Source organism: Equus caballus, chromosome 29 (genome assembly GCF_041296265.1).
Source record: "Equus caballus isolate H_3958 breed thoroughbred chromosome 29, TB-T2T, whole genome shotgun sequence".
Taxonomy (NCBI): Eukaryota; Metazoa; Chordata; class Mammalia; order Perissodactyla; family Equidae; genus Equus; species Equus caballus.
Window position 1 is genome coordinate 27,108,204 of NC_091712.1, and position 21,287 is coordinate 27,129,490.

General features: G+C 35.9%; 1 protein-coding gene across 2 annotated transcripts in view; it reads right to left on the reverse strand.

Annotated features, from left to right (window-relative positions):
* PLXDC2 (plexin domain containing 2) overlaps nucleotides 1-21,287 on the reverse strand; it is a 412,633-nt gene that overhangs the window by 194,129 nt on the left and 197,217 nt on the right. For both annotated transcript variants that reach the window (XM_070255121.1, XM_014737064.3), the window contains exon 5: nucleotides 6,718-6,787. In XM_070255121.1, the coding sequence (XP_070111222.1) occupies nucleotides 6,718-6,787 (70 nt within the window). The remainder of the gene's footprint in view (nucleotides 1-6,717; nucleotides 6,788-21,287) is intronic.

The window sequence follows — 21,287 nt, forward strand, 5'->3', positions numbered from 1 at the left end:
TCAGTTGCTGGCTCCAGTAGGAATTGAGGGAGCTCTTTGAACTCATTCCTGAAACGGCCAGCATCTAACGATTCAGCACTTCTTAGTATTTTTTAAATTTCCTTTCCATAACTGGAGAACGTTAGCGCATCTGCTGTACGTTGTTACTCTATTAATTAAACAGAGTCACTTAGACTCCCGACTCCCTTTGTTTTCAACTGGATGACGTATTTGAGCATCTGTGTAATATTGCTATTTATCTGAATTATTAAGGCAGTGACTAGGAAAGAGTGAAAGCAAAACATTCATTGCCAATGTTTCAAATAAAGCCTGGATCCACAGGAGGATAAATGGTGCTTTCCAGAAGCAAACGTTCCCAAGTGACTGTCTAACTACTAGCAATAGGTAGACGACTCTGTGCCTGTGATGGCAATGGAATGGGATGAGCCTGCAGAATCTTTATACCCAGGCTCATCTTGGCTGATCAACCTTCCTCCATTCCTGTCCCCAATCATGACATCCACCATGTACTAAGAGTCCTCTCTCTTTTGTTTTTCTATAACTCTGGTCCTTTGTTCTACTTATATTTCTGCCTCTGGTATTTTTCTTGCTTATACCTATTGACTCAAGTCTAGCTCCTAGGCGGCTCCTTTCTGGGCCTCCTATTGCTCTAATCTCCCACTACACTACACTCCCAGCCTCAAGAAGCCGGTGCTGATGAAATATGACATGTAGATGCGTAGTAAAAACAAAAGGGCTTGTAAATATGCAATTATGGGGAAATAAATGTAGTCATGTGGGTGAATCTGCTCCTGACACTAGACAGTCTGGGGAAGAGGAAATTATCAAGGAGGACTGCTAAGACAAACTCTCAGGTTTTCAGAGAATCATTTAGATACAGCAAAGCAGACATCACATAATTTATCTTTCTGTTCAGGAATCCCTGAGACCTGAGTTTGTTACTTTAAATTAGTGAACCAAATTGGAATGGATTTATTTTTGTCCAGCATCTATCCCTTCAATACCTTCCCTTCATGCATCATGTCTCCAGATACCATAGTCTCTGCTCTCTGTTAATGATAAGAATAATAAAGACAAAATAACTCCATTTACTTTTTCCCTAGATTCAGAAAGTTAATGGATGCATCAAGTCCTGCTATATGTGCTTATATACTTGAAAAACGATGGGGTTAGTGTTTATAAATCAATCATCATGAGTAACAACTAACTCTTTTCTGCTCTTAAGAAGCCTTTTATAACTTATTAATCAAGTCCCTCTAAAAAGCATGAAATATTACTTGAGACTACAATTAAAATACTACTGTTTTAAAGTGAGGACAAAGAAGCAGCTGAAAGATTTGGCAATATAATTCCTGAAAACCCAATCAAAATAATATGCACTACTATTTTTTTAATGTCTCTTATTGGGGATTTATAGGGAAAAACACTATTATTGATCAGATAGAGGAAATTAGTCTAAATTTGAATTTAATATAACAGCTCAAAGAATAACAGTTGTTTTTTCTTGGGAGGGGAGCTAGTGGTCTAGGAGGCAGGGGAAGAAGAGAGATGTATATTTTACTTTTGCCTGTTTGACTATATTTAATGCCATATATTAATTTTTCAGATATTAAACATTGATTACTTAACGAACATTTTATATTTTATTAATTACCATGTGGCAAACAAAATAAAATAGATCTAAAATTCAACACTTTAAACTTATACAGGTCTGCATGTCAATTATATCAATAATGGAAAAAGTAAAAAAGAGATGTGTACGAAGTTTTCCCAATAAAACTGTTTTCATACCCTGAAAAAAAATCTAAACAGATTTCTTAGTAAATCTCCAACTAGAAATTCGTGTAGAAGGGAAGGGAAGGTAAATCCTTCATCTGGTCAAGGAAAGTAACACATTTTCATCATTATATTTTTAAATCATGTCATTTTCTATCCCTAATCTTACGTACAGCTGCATGCAGTTCCACAGACTATTTCAATTATGAATCTGTCTAAATACTTAAAGTTTGGGGGCCAGAATTATCTGGATATCCTCAACTCTTCTCTTCACCATTATATAAAGCAGCACTTACCCCGCCCCCTTCTCTCATCGTATTTATGTGTACCCACGATGGACTCATGAAAAAATATCATTACTAGTGATAGTCATAGGAATTAAAAATGATTTTTAATTTGAGTTTGAGTTTTTAATTTTAATTGAGTTTAATTTAATTAATTTAATTTTTAATTGAGTTTAATCCTCAAACTTAAATCTACTTTTTGAAGCATTTAAAAGATCACCTTAGCAGCCTAATAATAAAAAAGAACCAATTAAAGTATTCATATAGAGAGAAAGTAAAAGCCAGTGTGATACACACACAGCACAACTTACTGGTGGCATTAATGGAAATATTTTTTATGAAATGCATAGAGGATCAGTTTTTAATGCCTGAAATATCTGTATTCTGAAGTATTTTTTAAATAAGAAGATAAATGAATGCTTGCTGAGTCTGCTACCAGTCAACCAGAAAATATGATGGTATTTCCAATTCATTTTGTGCATGATTTTTATGGATGATTGAAGCTTTTTAAAATTAAAATGCTTAATAAACAAAGACTCACTTTTGTAGTTTATAAATAAATGAATGGATATTTAGTTTCTATTTACATTTTTAACTAGAAACAAGTTTATTCATAATGAAATATATATATATACATACACCCACACAAAGAAAGGTCACGGTAAATTATGTGTATATCTCTAATTTTAAACTACTTTCTGTTTTCAAATGGTGTTGAGCCTAACAATGACACAAGACATTATCATTAAGTTCATTTCAGTCTTAAATAAATTTGTGTCTATGTGAAGAGAAGGGGAGAGAACGAGGGGTTTTAAGGAGGTGTGGGAAATGGGAAAACAGAGAGGTAGGAGTGCAGGCGACTGTGGTTTAAAATATCCACTTTAACATTTCACTTTCTTTTTCCCAAATGCAAGGGAGAAACAAGTTCAAGAGGAATTTGCAGACACAGTTGAAGAGAATTAAGCCAGTAGATTATCTCTGTTCATTTCAGTTTCATAGAAACCTATATGTTCCAACTTAAAAATCCGAGTCGTTGGTCTATTTTATTTAACCTGACTTGTAGTGTCTATTTTTCTTCCAAGTCTTTCATGGTTAATAAGTTTATGAAGACTTGTAAGGTGATGAGTATTTGTCAGGTAGGTCTATCTGCTTATAACACCTAGTCAGTCACAGAACAGAGCCATCGAAAGTCTGCTTCAGAAGTCCTCTTTTAAGCTATTCTTAGCTTTGTTCACTGCATCCTAATGGATCCTTTTTGGCTGGAAACCTTTGCAACCACAGTGATTAAACAACTCAAATATCGTGTCTTCACTGGCTCCTTCTCTCCTTCACCACTGCACCTATCACAGTCAGGGCACTACAATCCATGCAGAAGTATTTAAAAACCTTCTTTCTTTGCCTTCATCCCCTCACCTTACCTGCTCTCCACTGCCAGATTAGGCCAGGCCGGTTCTTTACTCAGAGAAACCCAGTGCTTGTTGGATATCACCCAAATGTCTAATGTTCAAAGCATCTCACGTTGCTTTTCCCATCTCTCATTCACTAGATTCTAACTCCCCACTCAAAATAAACAGATGTACTTGACAACCCTCCAAATACACTCAAGAAAGGCTCAGCACTGTCCCTTAGCTCAGCATCCCATTGTTTGGAATGTCCGTTCCTTCTCCATCTCTTTTCAACCTGCCTCTTTGCCTACTAAAATTTCACCTTCTTCAAGTCCAATGTCAAATGTTAGCTCTTTCACAAACTGTTCTTGATCAGCCCAACAAGAATGATCTCCTCTTGGAGCAACCTTCTGCTCCTCCAGCACTTACCGTCATCCTTCTCTTATTGCTTAGTCATGTACTCCTTCCTCTTCTTAGATTCTAAGCTCCTAGATAGGAACCATAATTTATTCTTCCCTGCATACACTGAAGGATCATGTACTGTGCCTTTCACATAGTAGGGATTCAATCAATATTGATTGAATAAAAGAACAATGAAGGTGCAAAAAGCTATTTATTTAGTTGAAACTTTTACAGGAGATTCTGGTTTCGTTTTGAAGAACCCAAGCTGAATGTCTAGATTATCTTGGCTATGCCTCTCTAAACAGGGTATGGATTTATGTACGCAAGTTCTATACTAGCATATTTTAAGTGGAGAAAAAAAGTTTCTTTACGTTAGTGTTTTCTTCAAAGAAGAGAGAGATCATTCAAGACACCAGATTTTTCACTTATTTTGAGGATCTTTTCAAAGGAAAATTATACTTTAGAGCAGTAAAGATGATGTAGCCATCTGTTTGGGTTTTTTCCTACTAACTCAACTAAAGGAAATCTTACTTCATATTGGCTGAATCATTGACATGACTTTTAAAGATAAAACAATTTAAGAAACTGAAAATGAAAAGCTGCCCATATCTGTACCACTGTGAGTACAGATTTTGAACAAATGTGATTAATAATTCATTTTTTAAAGTTCAGTGGAATACTGGTAACCAAAATGTCAGAAAACATGCCTAATTTCCATATAGTATGATAACCATGTTTACATAATACTTTAAAGATGTGAGGTGTGTGACATAATTTATGGCATATAGGAGAAATCTTTCAATTTTACCTTTCTCCCTTTTCATTCAAGTCTTCAACAGATTAATTAAATGCCTATTAAATGCCTTGCACTACACTAGCACAGAAATATACGGTGAGTTTAAAAAGACACAGTCCTTCACTTATATATTGTCCTTTTTTTACATAAAATTTAATAATTTCAGAAGCCATTGGTTTTCCCCAAAACCAGTTCTGTTTGAGTTTGTAATTTTTGCTAATAGCATCATTTCTTTCCCTCGGTTTGAAGCCAGAGAATCACCAAGGCTCTCAATATTTGTCATACGAGCTATTGCAATATTCTTCCAATGATATGTACTAACTCTGGTCTTTTCGTACTTTAAGACACTACACAGATGACTAGATTCAACTTCTTAAAGTTTATTACTTACCTAATTAAGGACTAATGACTTCAATCGACTCTATGTAGCATATAAAATTGCCCCAATCTACTTTTCTCACCTTAATATGCCACATTTTTTGTAAACCTACCCCCAGCTTCACTCAAACTCAATTATTTACTATCCTAAATATACTCCACCCATTTCCTCTTTCACATATTTCCTCAAGATATTCTTCCTTGTGACCTACCCACCCTTCCCTACACAACCATAGAAATTGTGTATCCTTCAAAGCATATCTTAAACAATAATTCTCGATAAAGTCTTAAAAGATTCTCACAGATGTTTGAGCTTTATCATCCCTGGAAACTTGTATTTCATCATTGGTATTTTCTAAGGAACTCCCTACTTTCTGCTTCACCTTGTCTGGTAGTCCACTAGGCTGTGCATTCCTAAGGCAGTGGTAGATTCATTTACCATTGCTTGGGATAGGTGCTCAAAAACTTTTATTTGCTTATTGATATTTATGATGACAAATCTTTTTCTGAATCCTACATATCTTCTAAGTCTCATGTTAAAATATGGCAAGAGTAGGGCTGGCCTGGGGGCATAGTGGTTAAGTTTGCACAGGCTGCTTTGATGGAGGTTTGCAGGTTCAGATTCCAGGCGTGGACACAGCACTGCTCATCACGCCATGCTGTGGTGGTGTCCCACATACAAAATGAGGGAAGACTGGCACAGATGTTAGCTCAGTGACAATCTTCCTCAAGTGAAAAGAGGAAGGTTGGCAACAGATACTAGCTCAGGGCCCATCTCCCTCACAAAAAAATAAAAAAATATGGCAAGAGTGATCAACATAGTTTCCATACCATCCAGAAGACCAAAAACAAGACTCAGTGAAGGAAAGAGACTCTGGTCTGTGGTGCTTCAGGCACGGGGGCTCTGCATTTTCACCACATTCATGGATTTCTTTTAACTTGCTTCTTACTCTTCCATTTTTATGTTTTTCTCTCATTCTTCTGCTTTCTCCACTCCTCTGTCTTAGGCCTACAGGCATATTCTCTGGCATTTTTTTCTCTCTGCCAGTAGCACTCAAGAATTAAAATATTTCTGACTTCTGGGATATACTATAAAAATGATAATTGCCTTCCTAGAGTATTGCTAACTTCTAAACTAACCTCCAAAGTTTGTGGAGAAAAATAAAACTAAAAGAATTCAAACTGAATTTCAATGTTTATTTTTAAAACTCTCAAATGAGTTTCTGGTCAACATAGGTGACATTAAAGGAAAAAATAATAAAGATAATATGCATATGATTGTGTGTTTGTGTGTATGTATATATATATATGTGTATATATATATATATATATATTTGTATCTATCAACTATATACATCGAAAGAAAATAAAAATACCTCAACAGCTTGTTCAAGCATCTCTTCTTTCCAGCTTTATTCCCATTCCCACAGTTTTACCATACTACCAAAAAGGAATTAAAACTTAGAAGGAAAGCAGAGGTGAATCTAAGCTAAAAATTATTAGAACCACATTTTTTCTGCAGAAAGTTTTTCCAATAACTACACACTTTCTCAGGTTTTCTTTATACCCATGACTTCACAATAGAAGACAATGGTTTTCCCAACAAATGTCCCTCTTGAAATATGGATTAAATTAAAACTAATAACTGTAGTGAAACTGTAGATTATTTAGGGTGAATGGGTAGAAAACCACTTACCCCCAGTTGCCACAGTGATTTCACGTAGGTAATGGCCATAAAATGGAAAATCGAAGGACAGATTCACTCTCTGCAAGGAACAACAACCAGAAAAGAAAATCAATAATGTGGATAACAGTAAATGTAAAATGAAGAGCCTTCCATTTAAAAAAAAATGATGCTTTTATGTGCATCATTATTATTGTAATTGACTTTTAAAAGCTGAATCCTATATGGTAATAAAGGATATTTTTTCTGGTAATTAAATGTTTGAAGTATGTGAAAAAGAGTAAAGTTGCGCTGTTACGGCCTCTTGGTCTGGTCTTTGCTTACAAAGGGAATCTGGAAGTTTCAACTCTGAATCAAGATATTCTCTCTAATATCATCATTGCCACTGCAAATCAGTTCTGTCATCATGATGAGCAAGTTATTTGAGGGGTCTTTTTAGTTTGATTAGTCTTCTCCAGAACAGTAGAACACGTTATCTGTCAAGTTTCACTGAATAAAAAAAATCAAAAGATTTCATTTTACACCATTATATATTCAATTTGTCTTCTGTAAATCCCATAATGAAAGGCGGTTTCATTGAACAAGCTGTCTTGCGCCTACAGATCTAGACTTGCAGATATTTTCATTTTTTAGATGCAATGAGCTCTCCAGATTCAGTATATTATGTCCACTTTTAAAAGCACAGAGTCGAAGAATAAAAAATGCTGGTTACTGGAGAGCTACTTTTCCTTTGTATAGAGGCAAATTGGAGATTTAGGAAGAAAGTTCATAAATTTTGCCCCTGTTTTTTCTAAAATGAGTCTTGAAGCTCTGGTTTTATATATAAATACATACATACATAGATTTAGTTACTTATTATTATATATTACATATTATTATATGTCATCCTATATATTATACATAAGTATATATAAAATATATGCAGTAAAATAACAGAAGCAGAACACAATACAACGATGCAAAACAAAGAAACAAAAAACCCTAGATTTTTTTGTATCTTTGAAATGATATGAACCAGATATATTATTACTAGGCAAGAAAGAAGAAAAACAGTGAGTTCTAACAAAGATGATCAACTCAAATACAAGGATCCAGAGGGAAATTAATTAGCTGGTTTAGACCTCAACAGCACGTACAGACTACCTATAGTAAGAGGCTATTATTTTAAAATTCAGCGATTTCTATATTACCTATCTCCAAATACACAAATTTAAAAAAATAGAGAAGTATATCTAGATTGAATTTACTTCTTTCCAATTTTGCAAATGATTGCTGTTTTATATCCTTCAGAGATTTCTAATGACTTATTTGGCATGAAATTAATCTTCGAAAATTTACTGTGACTTTCAATTAGATTTTCTTTCCTTTTTAATGAAAGCTCCTTCTTCAGAAAGAGTTTATTACCATTTTTATTTTATGCTGACTAATGGTAAAAACAAAACCCATTTTCAGTGCACTAACTGAAATTAGTGGCTGCTAATAACCCTAAAATAAAAGCTTCAATGGCAAAATCATATCTCTCAAAGAAGATGTCAGAAATAATTTTATAAAGACACTTGCTATAGTATATTGTTCTCCATCATTTTAACTTATTTCCAGGCTTATGAGAAAACTGGTAAGATTTACAACCCTTTGGCATTCTCACTTCCAGAATTTTGTTTGGTTTAAACATATACCACTAACAAACTTATCAATTACCACCAAAGATGAACCAAAGGAAAATGATATTGGTTTCTCAGCCACCACAAACATTTAAATATTTTTAGAATAAGTTTGAGATACACATATACATAAGTTAAAGACTTTTTTTTGAGAAGTAAATAAGTTCTCAAAGAAAATTTGCTAATATATCATCCTGAAGAGCAAAATCAATGATTGAAATGTTTCCCAGTTTATCTTAGTTATTGCCATGACCTGCTTCATACTGATAAGGAGTAGCAGTGGCAATTTAGAAAGGTGCTGTCCTCTCAATGTGAAATCCACCCATTTCTCTCCAGGTACCACTGACACTCTTCCCCAAGTGTAGGTTACTATTATCTCAGTAACTTCTTCATGGATGTCTTGACTGCATTTCCCCTAGAATTCATTCTCCATAATACCTAGTGTATCGCTCTCCCACTTCAAATCATTCGATCTAGAATCCCACTGTCCCTAGGATAGTGAAAATATTGAAATAATGAAAATGAGTTCTAAGGCTTACCACTAACTGGCCCCTGCTACCTCACAGTTTTCTCCTTGCCTTCTCTGTTCCAGCCCGTCTTCTAGAACATCTTTGAGTTCCTTGAACCTGCTAGCCTTAACCCTTGGCTCTGGTACTTCTACATGATGTCTCTTCTGACTGTAATCATCTCTCAACCTTGGTTGGTCATGTCTTCCATATTCATTAAACTTCGGCTTAGTTTGGTTGGTACCCCAAACACCAACCCTGCCATAATGATTCAGGGGCAGATAGTCTGTTTGAAAGGTGATCCTAGGAAGCATTTGCTAAAGGATGTGGGAAAAGCGAGACAAAGAAAAGAGAAAAACCAGTAACAGGTACATTATTGGGTGTGTTACCACCATCACCAGGTCTTCCCTTGGAGACCCCCAAGAAACATTAGAGAAAACATGCCTCAAAATCATTTCATTGGAGGTCAGGCAGCTGGGACATTTTTCCACCAACTCCCACCTCCCATTGATCAAAGGCTGCTCCTGGGGTAGTTAACTCCCCTCCTCCCCTGGATTACCCTTGCTTGCACCCTCAGGCAGAAAGAAGAGACAGAGCACTTGAGTTGGGAAGTTGCTGGCATGTTAGAAACTGTCTCCAACAGTTCAGGTGAACTCAGACAGAAGGGATATGGAGCAAAGCATGAACAGAGACAGCTACGTGTCACATCCTCAGAGTCCTTCCTTGACTTCTTAGCTCAAGTTATGTCTCCCTATTATATCTCACCTAGTGTTCTCTATACAATCATGTGCTGCATCCCGACGTTTCAGTCAATGACAAACCACATATATGACAGTGGTTAGTACATATAGCTTAGGTGGGTAATAGGCTACACCATCTAGGTTTGTGTAAGGACACTCTATGATGTTTGCACAATGAAATCACCTAATGACAAATTCCTCAGAACATATCCCCGGCGTTAAATGATGAATGACTGTATATACAAACACACATAAAACAACTGCATATGGTTTATATTACGACTGCTTCAAAGTGAGACTAACTCAGCATCAGAGTGGTTAAGAATGGTCCAAGTGGAAAACCAAAATTTGAACCTAGGTTTAATAGACGACAAAGTCCATGCTCTGAATTACTGAGATCCTGAAAATAAAATGAAGAGTCACACTTGAAGGTAAATTTTTGAAAATTACTTTTATCCCTCCTTAAAACACATACACATACATTCCACACACACACAGAACCAAAAATTGCTAAAACATAAACAAAAACGATTAAGCACTAGGATTTCATGAAGTGCTTTGAAGCTAAATGATTATATGTTCAATAAAATTGCCCATGGGTAATTGGGTCATTATTTTGTCTCTGTACGGTATATAAAAAAGGCATTGGAGGGAGCTGAAGGAAAGTTTTATTTGTTTGTTCATCCATCCAGGGAACAATAATTTGTTCAAGACCTTATATGTACCAGGCACTAAGTCAGGGGCTGAGGATAAAACAGGGAATAAGTCTCACCCTGTTCCTTCCTTCAAGGAGTTCATAGAGTGGTGGGGAAGAGCATCACAGAAGGATTAAACAATAAGACCAGGCAGGGGCAGAGTAAGGACCCAGAGAGGACACCTAACTCAGAGGAGATGGTGCTGAAACTGACTCTTTAAAAGGAACTACCAGAAGTTAGTCGGATGAGACCTGAAGGCATGAGAGCAGAAAGGATGGCTAAATATATGTAGAAAGTAAAATTGGAAGGATCATGATTAATTAGACATAAAAGTTGGGAGCAAGGGGAACAGTCTAGAATAAAGGCTAGGTTTCCAGCTGGGTGACTGGTGGACTACGGTGCCACCAAGACTTGCTGTGTCACTACGTAATTATGCATCCCTTAGCTAGATGGTAAAAATTTTTAAAAAGACCCCAAATTGTATTTGTGACAGAGGACTCTTCTGCAACCAGAAAGGCAGATGCTGTCACAAAAAGCCACTGTAAACAAAAAGGAACATAACACTGAAACTCTGGTGTAATTACTAGACCTTGAACAGTATCCTATCTCATATCTCCTCTGGTAAGAAATATCTAACGTAAAAGGAAAAAACGTTCAGGAAAATTGTCAGGCGAAGACACAATGAATTAATTAAGGGTCTGGGCAATATACAAAATAAAGCTCAGAAGTGAAATTTGAAAGATCATGAGTGGTATAAATAAAATTAACTGAATTTGCTGCTTCTTTACTCTTGGCGGAAAGGAGTTAACTATTTGAAAGGGAGGGTACAGTAATTTTGAGATAAGCAAAGAAAGAATCACTCCTTCAGATGGTGGAGGATAAATTTACGAAACATTCTTCGAAGAGTTTGTAGAGGTATATGAATAGATCCCAGGGGGTTTGGTGCAGATTTATGGCAGGTATAGCTCTATATATATGTGTGTATCTGACGGTGGCCTTTAAAACCACATCATGCTTTCCCACAACATACCCCATGAAATCACTGTTGAGAGTAGACTATCAGACTCAATTGGGTTCATGCTCCTAGATTTCTAAGAGCATCCATACCTTATTGCCTCTTTTTCATATTTTTCTTATGCCTGTTGCTGTATTCTGACTAATTATCATGATCTCTGTGAATTCTTTTTTAACAATATGAGGATTATAATCCTAACTACATACTATTTCAGTTTAACTTGTTTGCCTCTTTCTCGGTGGTATTACAAAGATAAATTAGTCAACGTCTGTAAAATCTTAAAGATGGAAACCTCTTAGTAAGAGTTAAGAATCTGGAGTGGGCACATTTATAATCCTCAAAACCATTTTTTAAAATGTCATTAATAAAAACTCTTTCTTCTTATAAGACAAATTCCTATTCACAGTAATAAAAGCAACAAGTTTCTAGTTCCCCCAAGGCTTTATTTCATCTTTATAAGGATAATCCTGCTGAAAGCAACTTGTGGGAAGAAAACTGGTAGTAACTAAACTTTTAATACTTGCTGATGTCGCGAGTTCATGATAGCAAAGGATCTAAAGAGTACAGGGAGCATTCTTTTATTCAAGAATGGATTCACAGATTAATCATTAATTTCTACACACATATTTTAACACTTTTTAATCATTCAAATAATTTTATGTTTATGGGGCACATATTCTTCTCTTGGAGCTGTCAAATAGGTGGCATATTTATCATCATCATCATTATTATTATTATTGGTAAAGTGAGATTTGGGTTATTTTTTCCAAAAACAATTTCAAAAAGTACGTTAAAGTCTTGTGTGACATAATTTTCAGTTTATTTATTTATGCCAAGTATTAACTTTGAGAGAAACTACAAAATTTAAATATATATATATATATTTTGCTTTATTTAGATGGATATTTCTAGTGCTACTGGCTTTCATCTGAAATACTTGAATAAATAATCTTATTTCCAATAAGATTTATATCTCTAATAAATAAAAATGATTGAATAATCATTTTTATTAGATAACTGTTTCATAGATAACTCTGAATGAATTTAATTTCTTAACTGGGGTGTGATATATTCTTCCAGAATGCACATAATAATTGACTAACTTTCTTGAAACTGACTAATGTCCAAATAAAACTCATTCACCAGTAAATGCTTAGAACAGATTATTGTAGTTTTACTCATTTACTAACCTTAAGACACATTTTACAATCTTCTTTGAATGCAACTAGATGAAGCATTATTTTAAAATTTTGAATGATTCTTTCCTAGTTCTTGAATGATCTAGCATGGTTTTCGAGTCAGAGAGACTTGAAATTATATTCCAGCCTTGGTACTTAGTAGCTGTGTGATTTCATAAATCATTTAACGTCTTTAAGCCATAGTTTGGTCATCTGTAGAGTCAAAACACTTCTTTAAAAGGTTATTGCAAGGATTAAATGACCAAATAACACCTGGACCTTCATAAGCACTGAGTCAATGATAGTTAATATTATATTATGTACATGAATGTGTCCAGCATAACAATAGTTCCTTATAACTAGTTTCCTAAGTAAAAATAGCTCCCTATTTGATTCCTAACAAATAGCTGGAAATGATTTGATATATGTTGTTTCTAATATCAATGCAGGCAATTTTTTTTTCTAATAAAATCATATCATAATTACATATTACGTTTCTCAGCAATGTTATGTTGTCCTCATTTTTGCTGTATTGAAATAATCATAACTACTATATTTACTGATGGTAGGAGAATGAAATTAGCATTTAATATATCACACATTATGCTAAGTATTTTGCCTGTATCTAGCAAGTATGTATGCTAAAATTAGAGGTGAAAGCATGGTGAGAAACAAGGTATTTGTATAGTTGCAAAGTATCTTACAAAAAGTACTTGATAATTACAAAAGGAAAAATAGTAACTTTACAATGAAGAAACAAAATCGGGCAGACATCACCTTAAGCAGGTGATCAAAGTTAACACCAATAACAAGACACAAGGACATCATGTACCTCCCGATATGATGCACAATGAAGGACAAAATACCATTCCTGTGGTATTCTTGCCCAAAAGTGAGCCCTGTGTTTAACCAAGAAGAAACCATGGACAAAACCCAAATCAGGGACATTGTACAAAATAACTGGCCAACACTCTTCAAAAGTGTCAAGTTCACAAAAACAAAGAAAGATTGAGGAACTATCACACATTGGAAGAGACTAGGAGACCAGACAAATGAAGATCATCAGTCATTCATGTATTTGTTCATAGTAGACATAACAATTTTCTTTAAAATGTAACAATAACGAAACATAGCTAGAAAGCTCCCAGATGCATGAGGCCGAAGCCACAAAAGAGAAAACCTGAAAAAGGTACAGAGCAGTCTTCTCTGATGAAATGCAGAAAATCCCAGGGCCTGGACTAACAGAGCCATGCTGGGTGGAGCCATAGTGAGCCATGTGCCACTGAGGCCCAATGGTAACACAGCAGGTCCCTCCTTATCACAGGATGTGCACAGCTGGATCGCCTTCCTTTTTTTTTTTTTTTTGTACATTTGAGATTCAGATGCTTCCATCTCTTACCCTCCAAGGATAGACCAGGGACCTATTTTCTAAACTTACAGAACATTTATTTTCTTTTTTATAATTCTCAGTGATAATTAGCTTTCACTGGCTTATTCAACTATTTAACTGAAATCAATTCATTTAGAAATAAAAACTGAAAAAAGTAGAGTGGGATAAGCATGACTATATACACATATATGTATCTAGATACAAAATATAGATAGAAAACTTAAATTGACAGGTTTCCGTAACAAGCAACTATCAAAGAGAGAAAATGGACTATGGAGAGGCACACACATGTGGACAAACAGCACTGCAAACTTCTTCTGATATACCCTAAAGAAAGATCCTGTTTCTAGGCCATAAATGAGCTGAGTGTATTCTAGAAATAAAACAGCCGCAGTGGGTAAGATAACTCATAATGCTTTTACCATGTAGGAGTTTTTATAAAATGGGATTTTATCCAACTCTCACACCTTGGGAGGAGTGGACTGGGCATGGTCGTTAATCTAGTGACTGAAAACACCGGAAACCTAATTAAAAGATCAAAATGTTCAGGGAACGGGGCTAAGCAATATGCAAATAGATGGACAAGGGGCTGGCTACTCCTTTCAGAAATAGAGCTCATCAATTGAATTGATTTCCTGAGTTAGAAATTCTAACTGCTTCAGCACATTTTTTCATAACAGAACGGAGAACTTAGTTAACCCTACGTATTGAAATACGCTCTGCCTGGGACTAGTCATAAATTAGAACACAAAATGTAAACATTTTGCTGTTACCTGATGCTCACTCACATGAACTTGAGATTAAGTGAACTATCACCATATCTTCTGACCTCTCATATTGCACGGTTCCCAGCAAACATGTGGCTTACAGTGGCTTGCCTATACTTGCACATTTGGAGAATTATTCAAATTGGTTATGTGAATATTTACCATTCAAGCAGAGTGCAGAGCATCAGACTGTTCAAGGGTACAGAGAAAGCATAAGGGGATTTTATAAAGCAGCCCTTAGAGGGTGGGTGTGGGGAAGGGGAGAACCAGAAGAGGACACTTCCGGATTTTTCACACTGCTCTGGATGCAAGGCAGTGGATTCCGCCAGGCTTCTCCAACCAGAGCTGCCCAGGAGCCCCTTGGGGTTGTTGTTAAAATGCAAATTCTGATACAGTATGTCTGAGGGTAGAGGGACTGAAATTCTGACTTTCTAACAAGCTCTAACAAGCCTTTATGCCATATAAATGGTCTTTGAAACTCTAAGATATTGCTGTAAGGAAACCTTGGCAAGCGTGAAATGGGTTAAAAGATAAATTGACTTGATTCTAGATAACACCATCTCACTTTCTCTGGTGGCACTTGGCCTGAAATTTTCCATTTAAGGAATTGAAACAGGGTTACCTGCCAGCTGAGCACCTTAAAGCAATGATTTGCAAAACCTCTTTGCAGCCCCAGTACACCTGAGGGAAATGACAGTCTGGTTACTTCCTTGACCAGTGATCCTCAAACAGGCAGGGCAGGAAAAGCATTTCTCTGAGTTTATCCTTTGTCGTTGGAAAAGGCCTTCCTCTGACTCAGTTGATTACAATCTGTCCTCTCTTCCGTCTGGTTGGTGGAAAATGACTGTTTTGAAGTTAAATGTTTCCATGACGATTGTTAATATCAATGTAACAGACATCTGTAACACCATGGCACCACGTACGAATGTTAAACCATTTAATTCTAATGACAACCTTAGAAGGTAGGTAGTTATCATTCCCATTTTACAGACGTGGAAAATGATTAACAGACAATAAACAACGTGTTTAGAGTAACCCAGCTGGTAGTTGGCAAAGTGGGGACTCAAATCCAGGCACCCCGTTTCTAAGCCCTTATGTTTAAACACTTTATCAAGCTACCCCATCAAGTGATGTGTTAAGATTTGGGATTCACTGCAGGCAAAGTTCATCAGGAAAGCGACTAAATAATTCAAAACCTGATGACAGGTTGAAATTGAAGTTTAGGCCAAGTTTAGTTTTAATTCTTCATCCTCCTCTGCTAACTTCTCCTCTTTTTGTTTAACTTTTTATTTGGAAATAATTTCAAATTAAAGAAAAGTTACAAAAATAATACAAAAAGAGCCCCCTATATCGTTTATGCAGATTCACCAATTTTTAACATTTTTCCAACTCTGGAATTTTTCAAAAGCTAAGTAAGCTGATGCCTCTCAACACAGCTTCCAAGACCTGCTCCCTTAGGACACCCTACCCATGTCTACAGTTTACCCTTCAGGGGATCAGGACTCAGGTGCCTCAGCTTGCCCCATTGATCAAGTGCGAACCTCACTTGGCATTTCTTTCCAGGTAGATGCCGCGTGGTAAGAAATTCCTGGCAATTTATCATTAACTGAGAGTGGCTAATGGTGTTTCACTTTTAGTCTCATTAGCATTTTAACAGAGCACCTTCAGTAAAAAGAGACACCCACTTTCTGGGGCTGGAATTCCAAGCAAAGCAGGAGTGCTGATGGGAAGCAAATTTGTAAACAAACCATGTGAGATCTTGACTATTTTGCCTAGGGTAATCATCCACCATGTAAGAGACAGGCTATAATTTGGTAAGAAAACACCAGACAAAAATAAAGATATTGAAAACAAGTGTAAAAATATTTTTAAAAGATACTAAACTACTAACTTGTCCAAAAATTCTCAATCCCAAAATGTCTTAAGTCTTTCATTGTCTATAATTTAAGATTTTTCAGAACAATTAAGCTTATTTGCTTTGGTGGTATTTACTCTTAAGGAACATTATATTCCATTTATATTTTGCTAACTTTTTGTGTTACAAAACATTTTGCTTGCGAAAGAGTCATGTGAATGCTTTATCATTTAATAACTTCAGGATGAGAATATGTTTTGCACTCATGTTATCTAAAATTAATGCTTGTTAAATCTTCATGGGCTCATGAAGACAGCTCAGAAAAATGATCAAAAATATGTTGGATGAAACTTCAAGTGTTCAGCTCATTTGTGGCTTTGAAAAGCTGAGTAGCTATTTATCTATCTAGAATTGTTTTACAGCCACCACTGGTAACAGAGAATGTATAAGATTACCTCCTAGGAGTCTAATTTTATATAAAGAATGGTACCCATCCTCCACTAAAGACACAATATGGAGAAATAAGATTAAGTTGGACTGAAATATGATGAACTCCAGTATGATCTTTTTAAAAAACAGGGATGTTCTTGCTTTGGAAAACTAAGGTTTGTTATATGTATAAAAATTGAACACTGTGCACTTACTTCATAAGGCCTCCATTTTCAAGAATTTCCAAAGTCTCTTCCATGTCTAAAATATTACATGGGTCTAAGGTATGTTTAATTTGTGTCATTAATGCCATCAGTGAAAGAGGGAACACATCTTTGGATGTATTTACTGGCTTTGAGGCAGGCGGACCAGCTCATTGGCCTGGCAGGCACAGGGACTCAGTTACTCTGATCTCTTGTTAGTTTTGTGGAATGCAACAAAGGTAGGCCTTGTTTTTCCATAAAAAGCCCTCAAATAACACTTTCTTCAGGACAGAGAGAATTAGTCTCAAAATTTATAAGTAACTTAAATATAATTATAATAGTAAAATGAATGAATTAAACCAAAATTAAGCTAGAGAGACATGTGCAGATGCAACTCATCCCCGTCTGTTACTAAATTAGAGGAAAATCCCGTCAACAAAGGCAAGAAAGGCCAGCTTGACGAACCGCGTATGTCTTACTTGAAACAAAGCAACTCGAAAGACAGAATGCAGCAAGTTCGTTCAACCAGCCAAAAATACAAATAAATAAAAATAACTTATTGCTAGACACTGTGAACAGAACTCAAGCAAAACTCTATGGTCTGCATAATGGCCTAATAGAGATAGCAAACTAAATTGCCTTTCGAATTAATCATTTAGGAAAATAAGCACTTATCAACAGGTTTTCTGATGACAGAAAAAATGAAATTGTGATGTTTGTGAAAACAACCGGCTAAAGTCACCACAGGCATCCAAATTTAGCTCTCCCAACATCAATATTAGGCCAATGTAAGACTGATGAAAATGCTAGTTGAAATGATGTTCTTTTTCCTGGAAGAAAAAATAGCTCCAGAAAGCTTAATTTTTGTTTAATGAAGGTTTCTGTACATATTCAAGCAGCCTGAGGATCCCCAACAAGAACAGTCCAATTTTTAAAATTTAAAACAATGCATCACATCAAAAACCATACAAATTTCATCAAAAACTTTACGTGCATTATGATAAGATAGAGAAGAGTATCTCATTTCAGTTTGCTGGTGTTTCTTATCTGAAGAATCAATCTTCCTACCAACATACAGAAAGATACATTTTTTTTAAAGCCAGAGTGTGTTTATGTCTGGCAAAGAGCACATCGGCAGTTTCTTGGCAAACAATTATATAGAGATATAATATAGATATAAATATATAGATACGCATCTATCTATCTATCTATAGAGACACTTAGAGAATACTTAGGAATTAAACTATGTGAAGGTTATTATTTTTTGTTTAAAGAATTAGGACTTTCAAATAACAAAGTCTTACAATCTCATTGCTATTTGATGTTTTCAGTGTCCTTTCATATCTATTTCACTTTTATTCTAGAAATTGCACTGGAAGGTAATCAAGACAGGCAATTTTTCCCCTTTCTTCCAGGTTGTAAAATTGAGGTACTGTGAGGCCAGAATCCAAGGCAATGAATTTTGGAGCCAAGGTCACGTAACTTCTATGAGCCGGGACTCCTTCCACCAAGACAGTCGCGCTTCACAGAAGCTTTGAATCAGAATTTCATAAACTGTGATTTCAAAAGGCAAAATAATTCTAATTTGTCTGGCTGTTGAATTAAACTGTGTGCCCAGAAATAAAATAAATAATACAGATAAAAGTATAGAAGGAAATCTCAAATTTGTGGAATTTGAAGGTCCACACAGAGAGAAAGAAACAAGTCTGGACTGGTTCCTAGGTTTGTAGTCAGAAAGTTCTAGATCTGCAACTTGACAACTTTGTGTGACTTTGAATAAAGGCCAGAAAACCCAAATAAGTACCAGTATGGGAATAAAAAGTGCCCGGCTCATTGTTTGCCATATGGTAGAGACCTACACAAATTTTTCCACTTTTCTTTATCTGGGAAGACATGCTGCTTCCTTAATTTCTCCAGTTGCAAAACTAGTTTCTAACATTTGCCTTTTTTTGCAATAATGGTTTAAGAAGTGTTATTTAAACCAAAAAGGACAATGGGGAGATTTAAACAAAAAAGACAAGGGGGAGATTCGAAGGAACATGCAATTCACATTGCAGTACACACATACATAGTATAAGTACTAATGAGTATGCTTCACATGGTAAAAGGAAAGAAAAATCAGTGTGTTTTGCCATGTGAAACGTGAATTAAATGATTTTTGTTTTATTCTGCTCTGAAATTATAAGATATTATTGTGGATAGGAGAAAAGGGAAAACTCTTACTCTATTTCCACATTCCTCTTCTTTATACAATATTAATCCAATATTCCAAACTACTGTTTGGATCACATTCATAAATGATGGTGATGGAAGGGGAACATATGTCTTTAAAAAATTATGTTTCCAGGTCAGACACTCCGATATCTTCCTCTGACCCCATTGCGAGGAAGCTGGGAAGGGAAGGGAAGCGCCATCTTCAGTAATCCAACCTTCCAGCTCTCTCACTGCACCTCCTGTTTACTCAGGGCTGGATGAGTTAGCCAACTGCCCCTCAGTCTGCCTCTAGCTAGATCTTTCTTTTCTTTTTTTGGTCTAATTTGTTGACAGAATGCATGCCCTTGGGCATACAAATTATACCAATTGGTGAAAAGATTTGAGAAAGCCCCCTCTTCCCTTTAGCATTTACATTTAAATCCTATTTCCAGCCAAGTTACCAGAGATCTTTGCATTAAGGATTATGACAATTATGATATCAGCAAACCTAATTAGTAATACTGATTGGTGTTTCTCATTTCCCATTTGCCCTTGTGCCAAAGCCCCTCAGTAACGTCTTGAGGGAGAGCAGCTGTGGCTTGGTGCCTGTGTTGTGTGTGTGTGGAGGCAGGTGTGGGCAAGAGGGTGTATATGGGCATTATTGAGCCTCTGGCCATAAAACTACCTTAACATTACAATTCTGTCATCATTTCTAAAACCTGATTCTGCTCCCTCCAAGGAAGGCGTATAGAAACAGAGCAAAGAGAATAAGGCAGGATTGGAAAAGGCAAGGAGGCCAACTGAGGAAATATTGAAACACGAATAACTCTACAATTTGGAAATCTCAGATTAATATTTAACAATCACACTTATGAAAGAAAGGATGTAGAAAAATTTTTTAAAATATTCTAGTAAATAAATTTGTAACTTCCAAGATATAAAACTCACTTAAATGACAGTCCAAGTGGCAAATCTCTCCGGAAAAAAAAAAGGAAACAAAGTAATATTATTAATTAAATTGTTGTAAATGGAAGTGTGTACCTGGATGTGTGTGTTTGTGTGCATGTGTGTGTGTTCTCTTGGTAGTGATAGGGAAAGCGGGTATGGGACCAATTCTAACTCTAAGAAGTGTTTGATAATGGCTTAAATTCTCAGGGAAACCAAGAAACCAAGCTATGACAATGACAGTGTAGCTAAAATAAAGGTTTCTACCAATGATGTATATTTAAAAATCATAGCTTGGAGCACCAGCTAAGTTACAAGCTGAAGCTCACGTCTTTCCATTTAGACCAAACTTTGGTGTTGAAAGCAACAAACAGTGTCACTCTCACACTAACACTACGAAAAAATGGATCATTCACATCATTATAATTTTTCTTGAGACTATCAGAGAACTGAGGTCACAAGGCAACCAAGTAAACCTTATTCCAAAAAGAAAAAATCTTTTTCAAGGAAAGACAGGACATATGAACTGCCTCACCATTGGGAGAGCACAGGAGAAAGTGTGCAAGAAAAAGTCAGCTAACATTTTAACCCAGCCCAGGGATGTCACCCATAGGGGCCGACACGAGAACTGGGCCACTTTATGGAATCTCCACATGGATGTGCCAACATTCAAACCGTAGGCACCATAACACAGTGGGAATATTGTCAGATGCAATAAATTCCTGATAGGCATAGTCCTAATCGAATGCTTCTCCTTTTCTCTTCTTTTAAAGATCTGTTCTAAACCAGACAGTGAATCATTTCTGGATCTGCCATCTTGCTTGGGGTTGCTTGAATATGGAAAAGAAAAGGGATGATGGAATTTAGCAAGGGGAGGTGGGTTCTTTGGGTACTTCTCAGCCTCAGAAAACAGGAGCTCTACACTGAAAAGTCAGTGAATTACCATGATGAATTATAATTGATTTCCATTTTAACTGTTAGAAGTTGATCTTCTGAAACAGGAAA